General features: G+C 39.0%; 1 protein-coding gene across 2 annotated transcripts in view; it reads right to left on the bottom strand.

Annotated features, from left to right (window-relative positions):
* Positions 1-499: 499 nt before the first annotated feature.
* The window catches only part of Dhtkd1 (dehydrogenase E1 and transketolase domain containing 1), a 41,816-nt gene continuing 27,072 nt past the window's right edge, over positions 500-15,243 (bottom strand). Inside the window, exons 11-17 of one of the 2 annotated variants that reach the window (XM_071599803.1) lie at positions 10,066-10,216; positions 8,877-9,046; positions 7,936-8,100; positions 5,051-5,133; positions 4,429-4,598; positions 2,001-2,086; positions 500-820 (exon numbers count right to left, since the gene is read on the bottom strand). In XM_071599803.1, coding sequence (XP_071455904.1) covers positions 716-820; positions 2,001-2,086; positions 4,429-4,598; positions 5,051-5,133; positions 7,936-8,100; positions 8,877-9,046; positions 10,066-10,216 — 930 coding nt within the window. In that variant the 3' untranslated portion in view covers positions 500-715. The remainder of the gene's footprint in view (positions 821-2,000; positions 2,087-4,428; positions 4,599-5,050; positions 5,134-7,935; positions 8,101-8,876; positions 9,047-10,065; positions 10,217-15,243) is intronic. The other variant, XM_027944885.3, reaches the window with a different exon arrangement.

Raw genomic sequence — 15,243 nt, 5'->3', positions numbered from 1 at the left:
TATATTGCATCTGGGACTTTCACAACCAAAACTGATTAACCAGGAGCTGAAATCCCCATATCAGAAACCAAAGTCTGATATCATAAGAACAATTAAGGGGTTAGGGATCATGGCAAAATATACCACAAATCAATGTCATTTAGCTAAAACTATTTAATTTAAAAGTATACTGTTAGAAGATCGTATAGCCAGAGGTTTGTATTTAATAGGACCCAGGATTAAGGATGATGGATAAAACCTTGAGGAACACAAATTGGGAATAATTTAGTTTTGGCTGGAGGAATGCAGAATGAAAATGATGGTAGTAATAGGACTTTAAAAAAAGGAAAAAAAAAATAAAAGTAACTAAGATCCAGTTTTGAGGTCATCTGTACATGGCTTTAAATTGTAGCTAAAGAATGTTTCCCTGTCTTACATGTTTAATGACAATGGAGTCTGGAATCATGTAGCTAATGACCTAGTTCTCCAACTCACATCTAATCAAAACATAACACAAGTACACTTTTAAGGATAAAATTTACTAGTTTGATTCACGTGTTTACAATAGATGCCCTTGTTTATTCCACCTATTCCAAATTAAATTGTCTGAATCAATTCCATCATCTCAGAGGAATACAAATTTTTCATGTTACCTAAAATAAAGGGGAGAAGAGAGGAAATAGACTTCCTTTCTATAACAGTTTGCTTTAAAAGAAGTAAGATTTCTCAAAGGACATCAGCAAGAAAAGGTCTTGGTGAGGATATCTTCATGCTGCTGCAGGTGCACCGTGCCAATTCCTACTGCAGGTGCTGCCAAAGGGGGTCGGCTCACGAGACGGAGCTGTCATTGAAGGAGAGAAGAGATAAAATGATTTTGATTGGAGTTCTGCCTACTTCCCCCAAGAAAGTACATATATTTCTCTTAGCTTATTTAACCATAAGTCACCTTTCTGGAGAAATAATGAGTCAGAGAATGATTAGAAAGAAATATGTCAACACTAACAACCAATCAGATTCTAGGCATGAGATGGTGGTGGGGATTGAACCCAGGGCTTATGTGCATTCTAGGCAAGCACTGCCCCTTATCCTATTCTTAAGTAACTATCATTTGTTGTTAGCTATAGTTTCCTTAATTAGAACTATTTACAGGGGCTGGGGATGTGGCTCAAGCGGTAGCGCGCTTGCCTGGCATGCGTGCGGCCTGGGTTCGATCCTCAGCACCACATACAAACAAAGATGTTGTGTCTGCCGAGAACTAAAAAAGAAATAAATATTTAAAAAATTATCTCTCTCTCTCTCCTTTAAAAAAAAAAAAAAGAACTATTTACATGTGAATGTGGTTTGAGCTTGAGTGAACTCTGTTCCAATCAAAACAAAATAAAAGACAAACAAGTACAATCACTTGTCTCATTGTTTTCTCCTTCCTAAGGAAAATCAAGGAGTATATCAGCCTTCCATGAATACCAGCTTTGTAACTGGGCCTTGAACAAGTATTAATTGGGTGTATGGTGTTTTAGTTTTTGTTTCGAGATGCGGCTTACTATATTGCCCAAACTGGCCTCGAACTCCTAGGCTTAAGTGATCCTCCCACCTCAGCCTCTAGAGGAGCTGGGACTACAGATGCACACAAAGGGACCCAACTAGTCCCACACTATAAAACAAGTCTACTATTAGTCTACTATTATCCTGCTTCTCCAAGGCTTTGACTAAAAAGGCTGAGGGAACTAATGAGAAAGGGAGTAAACAAGTAAGGGCTTTACTTTGGGGAGTTAATAATCATACTTTCATTTACATGATATTATAGCTTGTGCATCCTTAATCCAAAACCTGAAATGCTCCAAAATCCAAAACTTTTTGAGCACCAAGTTAGTGTTTTCTTCCAAGGGAATAGTCTAAAATTAGAATTTCTATTTTAGTTCATCTTTAAAGAATTGGACTGGGGATAAGCCCATCTGTCAGCTCTCTAGGAAAAACATGCCTTCACTCACACACACCTCAAAACACCACAAGAAAGCTGTTACCTTGCAGGCCAGTTGCTTTTCAAACCTTGGAGCAACAAAAAACCATGGACCCATGTTCTGAGGCTCTTCCTGACTCCATATAATGTCTACAAAAAAAAAAAATTCATTTTAGCACCTCAAGTAAACATATATACCAAAAGCAGGGAGGGGAGAGATGTATGAACAGATATCCAACCTCAATTAAATATGTGCTTTTCCAATATGGCATTGTATTGTTTATATTTTTTTCTGACAAATACATAGTCACACATTCACAACCACAATCACGATACAAATGGTTCTACCAGTGCCCCAAATTTCCTCATCCTATCCTCTTGTAGTCAGTTCCCCCTTCCACCCCCAAACATTGGCAACCACGGATCTTTTCTCTATCCCTAGAGTTTTACATTTTCCAAAATGTCATATAAATGGGATTGGGGTGTAGCCAATGGTGGAGTACTTGACTAGTATACTCAAGGACCTAAGTTCAATCCCCAGCTCTGCAAACAATACAAAACAAAAAACAATAACAAAATGTCGTATAAGAAATTATTTGGGTGTAGTTCCTTCTAGTCTTTTTCCTTCTGTATGTATATTTATATTTGTATATACACATAATTATAAAAATTCACCTTAATGAACATAGAATTCTGGAATATATGGTTTTGTATACATTTTTTAATCATGCAAAAAGCAAGCATTTTTATGTCATATAAACGGAATCATATTATATGTAGGTTTTTCATCCTGGCTTATACATTTGTGACTTTTACATGTTTTTGTGTATAGCAATATTCACTCTTTGTGTTGGGTAGTATGATATTGTACAGATGTTTATTGTTGCTGCGGGTAAATTATGTTTATTCATGCATTGAATGAATGATATTTTGGTTATTTCTTATTTGGAACAATTACTAATAAAGCTGCTATAAACATATGTATATGGGGGCTGGGGATATAGCTCAGTTGGTAGAGTGCTTGCCTCACATGCACAAGGCCCTGGGTTTAATCCTGAGCACCACTACTACTACTACTACACAACTAATAATAATAATAATAACAACAACAACAACATATACATACAGATTTTTCTGTGAATGTGTTTTCATTTCTCCTGGGTAAATATCTAGGAGTGGGATTGCTGGGTCATGTGGTACCTTGACATTTAACTTTATAAGTAACTATTTTTCAGGGTGGCTGCAGTAGTTTGCTTTCCCATCACGAGGGAGTGGGGGCTCCACTGCTTTGCATCCTCATCAGCACTTGATATCATCAGTCTGTTGTTTTATTTTGATTTAACTTTAGCCATTTTGGCAGGTGTATGTCCATATCTTTTTTAATTTATTTCTTTATTTTTTATTTTTTTTAGTTTTTCGTCGGACACAATATCTTTGTTTGTATGTGGTGCTGAGGATTGAACCCGGGCCACACGTATGCCAGGCAAGCGCGCTACCACTTGAGCCACATCCCCAGCCCATATGTCCATATCTTATATTGGCTTAATTTTCATTTCCCTTACCACTAATGACATTGAGCCTCTTTTCAAGTGCTTGTTTGTCATCCAGTGCTTTGGAAAAGTGCCTTTTCAAGGCTTTTGTACAGTTAGAAAAAATTGATTGTTTCTTAGCACTGAGTTCTAAGAGGTCTTTAGATATTCTAGATAGTCTTGTCAGATATGTATTTCCAAATATTTTCTCTCAGCATGTGGCTTGACTTGAATTTTCTTCACAGTGCTTTTTATAATACAAGTTTTTTGTTTTGATAAAGCCAAATTTTTCTTTTATGGAATTGGTTTTGATGTCATAACTAAGATATTTTCATCTAACCAAGGTCACAATGACTTTCTTCTGTTAATTCTATAGTTTTACATTTAGGGCCTTGATCAATTTGGAATTAATTTCTATAAGATGCATTCAGACATCAAATATTCCAGCCTTGACTTTATTTTTTAATTATCATATATTTCTCACAAATGATAGCACAGCATTGATAATCCCCAAACTCTCAAGAAATTAGCAGTTTTAGATGACAGAAGGGCAGAACTAAGAGGGACACCAAGAGAGACACTGACTCAGGAGTACTTTTTTTCATATTCTTAGACTCCGAGAAATTTGATTTTCTTTCCTTTCTTTTTTTGGAACTGGGGATTGAGCTCAGGAGTACTTTACCACTGAGCTACTTCCCCAGCTCTTTATTTTTTTTAATTTTGGGACAGGATTTCACCAAGTTGTGTAGGACCTTGCTAAGTTGCTGAGGCTGATCTCCAATTTGCCATCCTCCTGCCTCTGGCTCCTAAATTGCCGGGATTATAGACATGCACTGCTGCACCTGGTGAGATTTGATTTTCTAATAACTCACACTTCCCCCACCACCTTTTGAAATCTGAAATAGTTTGAATAGATTTCATATAACTAAAAAGCAAAGAACACTAACAAGAACAACTCTTTACCTTTCACGTGTGTATATTTGCTCATCTCTTGCTGTAGTGAATCCAATGGGAAAGGGCAGAGTTCCTCTATTCGTATCAGGGCAAAGTCATGTTTCTTGGTCCCTAAAGATTCTCTTTGTTTCAACAGGGCATAGAAATGCTTACCACAGCAGAATACGAGGGTCTTCACTCTGTTGGGGAGAACAGGAGCAACAGAATGGGGGAGAAATGCTCCCAAGAATTGTGTCTGAGGAAAGGGGAGACTAGATTTCTTCAGTGGCTCACTAATGAAGCTGTGGAGGTATGGTAACTGGGGTCAGTTACTGGCAATCCTCTTGAGCCACAAATGCCTCTGAAGTTCATTCTTTCATGCACACTCTAACTCCTGTTCCACTGCCTTAAAAAAAACTTATTTCAGGATAGGATCTGGGGATGGAGCTCAGAGGGAGAACACTTGCCCAGCATGGTACCATGGTGAGACCCTGGGTTCAATCCCCAGCACCACAAAAAAAAATAGAAGAAAATAAAATTATATCAGGGTAGAGGAGATTTTAGTTACTTGGGATTCTCCAACATGAACTAAACTTTACTACTAACTGAACATCTACCCCAGGGTATGAAAACAGAGAAACAATTAAATTACTTTTTTGGATCCACAGATGAATCACCAATGACTGGTTTGAATGTTGTTCCTGGTGCCATTTCTTGAAGAGTTGACACAGCTGCCTAAGGGAGAAAAAAAGCCATACATGTATCAACTAGTGGAAAAGAGATGCAGCTTTCACTTATAAGTGATCTTTCCCACAAGTAGCCTAGAACTGAGAGTAAGCACACAAACTAACAAAAACAGTATATTTCCCCAAAATATCAGACTAAAGTTAAGTAAAATTGCCTTTTGTCTATGCCACACTACAGGTGTCATGATAAGTTTTGTTTTGGGGGGTTTTTTGGTAGCACTAAGATTGAACCCAGGGCCTCGCATATGCTAGGCAAGCACTTTACCACTGAGCTACATCACAACTCTTTTTGTTTTATTTTGAGTCAGGGTCTTGCTAAATTGTTTGGGATGGCCTTGAATTTGTAATCCTCCTGTCTCAGCATCTCAAGTATCTAGGATTACATGAATGTGCCACCACACTGGGCTACAACAGAGTTTTAAGAATTCAATGGCCAGGGGAAGGGAGGGGGCATGGGGTTATTAATGATGGTGGAATGTGATGATCATTATTATGAAAAGTACAGGTATGAAGACATGAATTGGTGTGAATATACTATGTATACAACCAAAGATATGAAAAGATGTGCTCTATATGTGTAATAAGAATTGTAATGCATTCTGCTGTCATATATATATATATATACATAAAAGAAAATTTAAAAAAAGAATTCATTGGCCAAGATAGCATACGTCTATAATCCCAGCTACTCAGGATGCTGAAGCAGGAGAATCTCAAATTCAAGGATAGTCTATATATATATATAAAGAAAATTTTAAAAAAAGAATTCATTGGCCAAGGTAGCGTACGTCTATAATCCCAGCTACTCGGGAGGCTGAAGCAGGAGAATCTCAAATTCAAGGATAGTCTGGGCAATTCAGCAAGACCTTGTCTCAAAAAAATAAAAAAGGTTAGGGGTTGTAGATCATTGGTAAAGAACCCATGGGTTCAAGCCCCAATAGTGCAAGAAATAGCAAAACTAATAATAACAATAATTTTAAGAATTAAAATTTCAGACTGGGCACAGCCGTACATGCCTGTAATTCCAGAGACCGAGGAGGCTGAAGCAGGAGGACAGAAAGTTCAAGGCCAGCTGCTGTAATTAATGACACTCTGTCTCAAAATGAAAAATAAAGAAAGGGCTGGGGATGTACTCAGTGATAAAGTTCCTGTGGGTCCAATCTCTAGCACTACAAAAAATAAAGATAAAATTTCTAATAATTCCATTAATAATATACATGTTATATTTAATATCACTATGATAATATGATTTGAGGAACAGGTGACAATCTTGGAGATACAATGAAAGTTGGATCAAAAATCCTAGATAGGGCTGGGGATGTGGCTCAAGCGGTAGCGCGCTCGCCTGGCATGCGTGCGGCCCGGGTTCGATCCTCAGCACCACATACAAAGATGTTGTGTCCACTGAGAACTAAAAAAAATAAATATTAAAATTCTCTCTCTCTTTAAAAAAAAAAAAAAATCCTAGATACATGGGCTCAGGTTGTGGCTCAGTGGTAAAGTGCTTGCCTAGAATGTGTGAGGCACAGGGTTCAATTCTCAGCATCACATTAAGTAAGTAGGTAAATAAATAAATAAAATAAGGATATTTTTTAAAAATCCCAGATACATGTTTCTTAGAAATAAATTGTAGGAATGGGGTTGTGGCTCAATTGGTAGAGTGCTTGCCTCACATGTGTGAGGCGCTGGGTTCAATTCTCAGCACCACATATAAGTAAATAAATAAAGGTCAATCAACAACTAAAAAAGTTTAAAAAAAATAAAAATAATAATAAATTGTAGTAATTTTACATTTTGATTTGATCCCTTTAAGATTGTTTCAAAAGCCAGGTATGGTGGTGCATGCCTATAATTCCAGTGATTTAGGAGGCTGAGACAGGAGGATCATAAGTTTAAGGCCAGCCTCAGCAATTTAGCAAGACCCTCAGAAACTTAACAAGACCCTGTCTCAAAACAAAAAATAAAAAGGGTTGAGGATATAACTTGGTAGTAGAGCATCCCTGGGTTCAATCCCCAGTACCAAATACAAGACAAAACAAAAAAGATTGTCTTACACTATCTGTGTCAAAAGAGCTCTTCCAAAAGAATTGTGTTAAACGGGGTTGCATTAACTTTTCACTTTCGTTCTTTTCCTTCTCTCTTTCTTTCTTTTTTCTTCCTTTCTTTTTTTTTTTTTTTTTTTTTTTTGGTACTGAGAACTGAATCCAGGGGCACTTAAAACACTAAGCCACATCCCCAGCCCTTTTGAAAAATATTTCATTTAGAGACAGGGTCTTGCTGAGTTGCTCAGGGCCCCACTAAGTTGCTGAGGCTGGGTTTGAACTGGCGATTCTCCTGCCTCAGCCTCCCAAACTGCTGAGATTACAGGGATGTGCCACCATACCCGGTACATTAACTTTTCTTGAATGTACTGTGACGCTGTGATGCTTCTAGGCCGCTGATTACATTGGGTGAAAGAGAATAAGTAGACCTCTACAAACAGCAGAAAACGATGAAAACAACTTGAAGTACATTTCTTCAGCATTGATTCCCAGGCCTGAGACTAACTAACAGTATCTGCTATAGACATCCCTCCTTACAACACAAATGGATAGCAAACTATATTTCCAATTATTTTTTTCGAGTTATTCTTAAATGGCTAAAGATAATGAAAGCAGCAAAGTTAATTTGAACTAAAAAGATATTTCTGTAATTTAGAAATATTATTAGACATAGAAAAGAGAGAAAAGTGGAATACAAAAATGATAAGGGAAGAAAAGCTTATTAACCCTGTAAGTAGTTTTCTACTTACAGGGAACCTGAGCAACATCTTGGGAGAAGCCACAATGAGGGGTTTTCTGAAGTTCCGGACCATTTGTCGCCTAAGCAAATGGAAATACTGCGCAGGAGTAGTTGGGTGTACCACAAACATATTCACGGTGTCTCCGTCCACCCCCTCCTCTCTGCTGTCACACATCTAGATGAGAAATGGCAAGAAAGGAGAAAGAAGTTCAGATTGTCTATTTCAATCATAGTAACAATATGAAGGCCAAAGGGAAACGTGTTTTCAATTAGAGCAAACACACTTCTCTCCATTAGAGAAAAATATTGCAAGGTAAATTTATGACCTGTGAAATACTGACCAAAAGAGAGTTCTGAGGACTCTGTCCATTGGCCCAATGCTTTGCCATGTTAACACAGCGGTTCCCAGGCAGAACTAACCGCAAAAATCATCTGAGAAGAATCTTTTAAAAAACATATTTTGCCAGGTATGGTGGTGCACAACTGTAATTCCAATGACTCAGGAAGCTGAGGCAGGAGGATCACAAGCCCAAGGCCAGCCTCAACAACTTAGCAAGGCCCTAAGCAACACAGCAAGACCCTGTCTCAAAATAAAAAATAAAAATAAAAAAACAAATAGACTGGGGATGTAGTTGAACGCCCCTGGGTTTACTCCCTAGTACAAAACAAAAACAAAACTTACAGTTTAAGGTATGTATGAAGCTAGCTACAGGAGGTACTCCTTCCTTCCTTCCTTCCTTCCTCCCTCCCTCCCTCCCTCCCTCCCTTCCTTCCTTCTTTCTTTCTTTCTTGTTGTTGTCATTTTCTGGCACTAGAGATCAAACCCAGGATCTCACACATACTAGGCAAGTGCTCCAGCACTAAGCTACACTCGCATTCTCTGCAGTGGGTAGTTCAAAGAACCTAGGAAACAGTGTAACATCTCTAGGGATCCAATAGCATTCACCATACCTGCAAGAACCGTTCTATGCGACATGAGGAATGGTCTGGCCCAGCCCCGTCATAGCCGTGTGGAAGGAGAATAACAATGCCACTCTGCAGGAGCCACTTGGTCTCTCCTGGAAAAGCAGGATGCAGGCAATAAGAACTCCATGAAGCAGGTGCAAAATAGTCTGCCATGACTTGGAAAGTGAAACAAATGTCAATTTGAGATCTAACCTCTCAAAAACCTTTCCATTACATGCATTTGCCAGCACTGTCACCTAGCACTGTCACACCATACTTAGGGGGAAATATCCATTTTGCTTGGTAAAAAACCTATAATTACATGGGTCCTGGGCTTTAGTGAGTAGAAGACAAACTGAAAGATAAAAGTCCTGGCTTCACAGACAGTATGTGCCACTCTTGACTTCACTGCAGACATAACCCTTAACAAGAATGGGCATCTCCTCCCCTCCTCACAGCACGGCTGACAACATAGGCTACTGTCCTCAAAAGGAAGATGGAGGACACTTCAGAACAGTCTCTGGACATGTCAAAAGTTCAGGCTCCTGGGGCACTTCTTTCCTCATAACTAAAAAGTTAGAGAAAAACACAACTATAGGAAAGATCTAGGACATATAATCAAAATCTAAGAGCAGATACCCCCCAGAAAATGGGACTGAAATCTGGACTTAAAGACTTTTCTTCATACACATTGAATTTTACAATAAACAGGTACTGCTTTTGAAACTTTCAAATGTCAGACACTTGAGAGACCTGGATTGTGGGGAGCAGACTTCCAAGTCTACCACTGACTCTCACCACAAAACCTCACTGTTGCCTGCTGATTTCTTGTGCTATAGTTAGTCACTCAATATACCCCCAGAACAGCCGTGGAAGTCAGACAGCCTAGAAGCTGGCAGGTACATCATAGCTCCCTACAGCCAGGCACAGTCCCCAGGAGACAGAAGGTGCTCCCTGCCCAGCTGTTGAGTGGTACACAGCCGGCTGCTGACAGAGCACTACGATGTTCTTCCCAGCAGCTTGTCAAGCTGTCTGACAGCTGCCACATGCCAGTGGATGACAGGATGAGTTCGTGACTATCCAGAGATGCTGTGACATGCAGGAGTCTCAATAGTAGCAGTGTCCCCCTTTCATTCATTTGTCCCTATGAGGCCCAGGCCATGCATCCGTCACCCAGCCACACACTGACACTGACCTCCGGAGATGAATGAGTCGAAGATGATCTGGGCTCCATTGAAGAAATCACCAAATTGAGCCTCCCAGATGGGCAGCAACTTTGGGCTTTCGATGCTCATCCCATATTCAAATCCCAGGACAGCTTCTTCTGACAGGGGACTGTTGCTGACCTAATCCCAGGAAAGAGAACCAAACACTGGCATGCGAGGGGACATCTGGCAGGGGCCCACAAAGAGAAAGCATCACATTTATACAAACCTCTCAAAGGCAAGAGGGACGTAGAAGGAAGCTTTGCTTTCATTCATCAACACAGTCCTTACTGCTCAGTATCAGTGATGCATTTGGGAAAAGTCAGGACAAAGAGAGGAGAAGAAAAACAGGTTGGAATATGGATATTAAAGATTTTCTCCAAAGAAAAGCAATACATTTCTCAGATGGCCTACCTTTGGAGCTGTGAGTAAAAATGGGTCATCAAAACTTTTTTTTTTTAAAGTCATTCAAATAAAGATGGAAAAGTTACAAAATAAAGGCCTATTTTGATCAGAATCCATTATTGAAGCATCACATTTTCATGATAAGGCAAAAGAACAATCATGTTATATTAAGATTTTTAAAAAGCAAAATACAAAATTAATCTCTGAGGAGGTTAAAGAGACATGATAGTTAAATGCAACATAATTCTGGATTAGATTTGAGAAATATATTGGTAATAATGCATCAATGTTAATTTCTTGGTTTTGATGGTTATATTGGGTGATGGAGACTGTCACTGTAGGAAATACAAACCGTAGGATATCCGGTTAATAACTTTTTTTTTAATTGGTTGTTCAAAACATTACAAAGCTCTTGACATATCATATTTCATACATTTGATTCAAGTGGGTTATGAACTCCCATTTTTACCCTGTATACAGATTGCAGAATCATGTGATTCTGCAAACCGGTTAATAACTTGCTAGCAAATGGTTGGTTTAGGATGAGAAAAAAAGTTCCCTTGTATCATATAACCAACTTTTTTGTAATTTTGTGTTTATTTCAACATTAAAAAAAAATTTCTGGGTTTTTTGGGGATGTTTTGTTTATTCAATTTCTTTTGAGAGATGATCTTGCTATGTTATCTAGGACAGCTTCAAAATCCTGGGCTCAAGCAATCCTCCTGCCTCAGTCTCCTGAGTCACTGGAACTTTAGGCATGCACCACTACACATAATGGTGTACCCCTATAATCCCAGTGATCCGGGAGGCTGAGACAGGAGGACGGAAAGTTTGAGGTCAGCCCAAGCAACTTAGAGAGATCCTATCTCAAGACAAACAAAAATTTTTAAGAAGAGCTGGAGATACGAGATACAGATCAGAGGTAGAGTGCCCATGAATTCAATCCTTATTACCACCAAAAAAAAAAAAAAAAAAAAAAAAAGCCTGCCACATTTCTCAGTTGTATGAGTGTCATAAATAGGACTTGGGTAGTCACTTTACTTGGATCTTCACCTGTCCTCACCTCCTTCTTCATCACTCTTCCTACCCAAATGACATACCTACTCCTTATGTATTCATGCCTTCTTTCTGCTTCTTCTGGGACCTGCTCCATCACCCAGACCCTCCTTTATTGGCTTTCTCCCCTCAGCACATAGACACTTGAAAGCTTTAAAATAAAACAAGAAGTATTCCTATGACTTGGGCTCCCCAGCCATTGCTTCCTTTCACAGTAAACTAAGTACAGATGCTTCACAACTTGAGATTGGATCATGCCCCAATAAAATCATCATACAATAAGAATATTGAAGGCCAAAGTGTGTTCACTACATTTCATCCACCAAACATTCTATCTCAGCAATGTGACACTCTACAGAGTGTCCACTGATCCCTTCCTGATCGTGTGTCTGATCGGCAACTGTGGCCCGCAGTAGCTGCCCAACATGGCGAGAGAGGGCTGTACCACCTGTAACTAGCTCAGCAAAAGAATAAAATTCAAGCTATGGTTTTTATTGAACATGTATTAATACAATATGTATCAATACAATCATAAAGAAGCAAAACTAAGTCAAACCAGCATAAGCCAGGGACCATCTGTATAACCTAGTTTCTGCCTGTCACTCTGGGAAACAGCTTGGCATGAACTCACCATCTACTTCCCAGTTGCTAAGTGTAATTGGCCAGTCATTCTTCCTCTTATCTGACCCTCCCTCCTTGCTTATCTGACCCTCCCTCCTTGAGCACAATGACACAGAGACTTAAGGTTCTCCTGCCTTTCTGGATACTCATATGAAACCCTTTCCCTTGTCTGCCCTTTAAATGTTATTTCCCCCAGGATCCTGCCCTAGGTCCTCCTCTTATTCTACTCTCTCCAGCAGATTCTCCTACCCCTGTGGTTTCAAAACTTCTACACCCTGATTACTTCTAAATCCACCTCAGGACCCGCATCCATTATTAGCACCAGGTATGCATATCTAATTGCCATAAAAACCTCTATGTCATCTGGGAGTGGTGGCACATACTTGTAATCCCAGCAATTTGGACTGTTGAGACAGGAAGATCATTAGTTCAAAACTGGCCTCAGGGGCTGGGGTTGTGGCTCAGTGGTAGAGCGCTCCCCTAGTATGTGTAAGGCACTGGGTTCAATTCTCAGAACCACACATAAATAAATAAATAGCTGGCCTGGTGGTGCCCTCCTGTAATCCCAGCAACTCTAGAGGCTGAGGCAGGAGGATCGTGAGTTCAAAGCCAGTCTCAGCAGATTATCGAGATACTTAGCAACTCAGTGAGACCCTATCTCTAAATAAAATATAAAAAAGGGCTGAGGAGGAGCTGGGACTGTAGCTCAGTGATAGAGCACCTGCCTCTCATGCGTGAGGCACTGGGTTTGATCCTCAGTACCACATAAAAATAAATAAAGATACTGTGCCCATCTACAACAACAACAAAAAGAAAAAATATTAAAGGGGGGGATGCCTGGGAATGTGGCTTAGTGGTTGAGCACCCTGGGTTCAATCCCTGGTACCAAAAATAAATAAATAGATAGATAGATAGATAGATAGATAAATAATAAAGGTCCATCAATAACTAAAAAAATTTTTTAAAAACTGACCTCAACCACTCAGTGATACCCCATTTCAAAATAAAAAATAAAAATAAAGAGAGGCTGGGGATGTGGCTCAATGGTTAAGCGCCTCTGGTTTCATTTCCTGGTACAACAAACAAACACTACAACCAAAAAGCCTCTATATCATTCTGCCATGTTAAAGCGGTATGTTCAAAATTAAAACAACATCTTTCCTTACCAAAGCAGTCCCTCTGCTCTCATTTGAGTGGGTGTCATTGTTACTCTTCAGTTGTCCAGGTCAAGCTAGGCTGTAACCTATGTTAGTCTTCCTTCTTTACCCACCCCTAACTCTACCACTCAGTCCTGATCACTTTCATTTTCTGAATAGTCCTTCAATCTGGCTCCATCTTCTATCTACACTGCTCCTGCACTGTAGATTCTGGATCCTAAGATTACCTCCTAGAAGACTGGGGAGTGTCCTTCCCAAATGTCCTAAATTCTTATCCTTCTTACCTTACACTTCCTGAGTACTGTCACAAGCATTCTTCCTAATGTGAAAATCTGCTCACCTGGTCACAATTCCTCCATGACTCCAATTTTACGTGACTTCCACAGCATGGGTACACTAAATGGCCAATCTCTACTCCTGTATCTTCACTGCAGTTTAAACACTAGTCACGTGAAGCCATTTGTAGTTCCTGGAGCAAGCCATGCTCTCTTACTCACAACTTTTATATGTATTCTTGTGTCCACCTAGAATGTTCTCCTTGCACTTATTAGACAGAGTCTAATGTCTTTCAATTCCTAGCTCAAATGAGGCTTCTTCTCCCGAGCATTTCTTGTCTTCCACTCTTAGGGATAGCTGCCTCTTTTCCTATGAATTATTTGTACTTTGTATAAACTTGGATACTTTTTTTTTTTTTTCCCAGTGCTAGGAATCAAACCCAGGGCTTTGTGCATGCTAGACAAGTGTTCTACCAGGGAGCTATACCCCAATACACCACTAGCCCTCAAATACCTATTTTCTTGAATCTATTAAGGCTTTTACTTATTCCAAAAAGTATCCAAGATAGTTTATATAGATAAAGATTAAGACACAGAAGAGAGTTAGGGGTTAGGAGCAGATCCTGATGACCTAGTCACTCATGACAGAGGCTGCCCTGATTTCTAGTCCTTCCTCGAAGCCACCATTGATAAGGAAACACTGTCTGGTAACAGAATTCAATACATAGAATGAAGTTAAACCACTGCTTAATAAACTCCACTCATTCTCAATTCCAAGATTAACCAAGGGTTTTTTTCCTAGGATCTTGATACAGAAGGCCTGGTATTAGATAATAAATGATAACTATCTTTAACAGTATCTTCATAACAGATACAAGACATATAATAGGGGCTTTTTAAGTAGCAATATTTGAAAATGATACTAAACGTCAAATAGCAATTCAATGACAGCCTCATTTGAGGTAGAACAGATACAAAACATTTCAATATCTAGTTCACCAATCTCACTTGATCTAAAGGTGAATTTTAAATTAACTTAAAGAAAATGACCTTTAACTAATCTTCCTGGAATATTGCTCTTACCAAGCACATTTTAAATTAGAGAATCACTAAACAAGATTATATTCTCAAACCAAAGGCTAAAATGAAAAAAAAAGAGATGGGGTGCCACTAAACTGGCCTTAAAAATACTTCATTTTCATAAACATCATGTGCTGGGCACTATGCTAACTGTTGGAGAACAAAAATGAAACAACTGAGCTCCTGCCATTAAGATGCTGAAGAAAACAGCACAGAGAATGGCACACAGAAATCCCTGCTAAATTTTAGGGAACACACAATGCCACAATGAGACCCATGAGACCCATTTTCCTCTACAATCCCTGGTACCATTCACAGATTACAAACAAAAAAAAAGAAAGAAAGAAAGAAAAGAAAAGAACAAGGTAACCTGGAGGAAATGGAGTATTTTTGCTTTGTTTTGATTTTTTTAACTTTTTAAAAGCAGGTAATAGCTTACTACCCACAACTTTGACTAGCTTCAATGACTAACTTACAACTAACTTAAGTAATTTACAACATGCGGATTATATTGTCAAATTTTTTTTCAGTTGTAGATGGACAGCATGCCTTTATTTTATTTGTTTCATTTTTA

This window comes from Marmota flaviventris, chromosome 12 (genome assembly GCF_047511675.1).
Source record: "Marmota flaviventris isolate mMarFla1 chromosome 12, mMarFla1.hap1, whole genome shotgun sequence".
NCBI lineage: Eukaryota > Metazoa > Chordata > Mammalia > Rodentia > Sciuridae > Marmota > Marmota flaviventris.
Note: the sequence above shows the minus strand (reverse complement) of the source record. Positions and strands in the feature narration are given on the sequence as shown.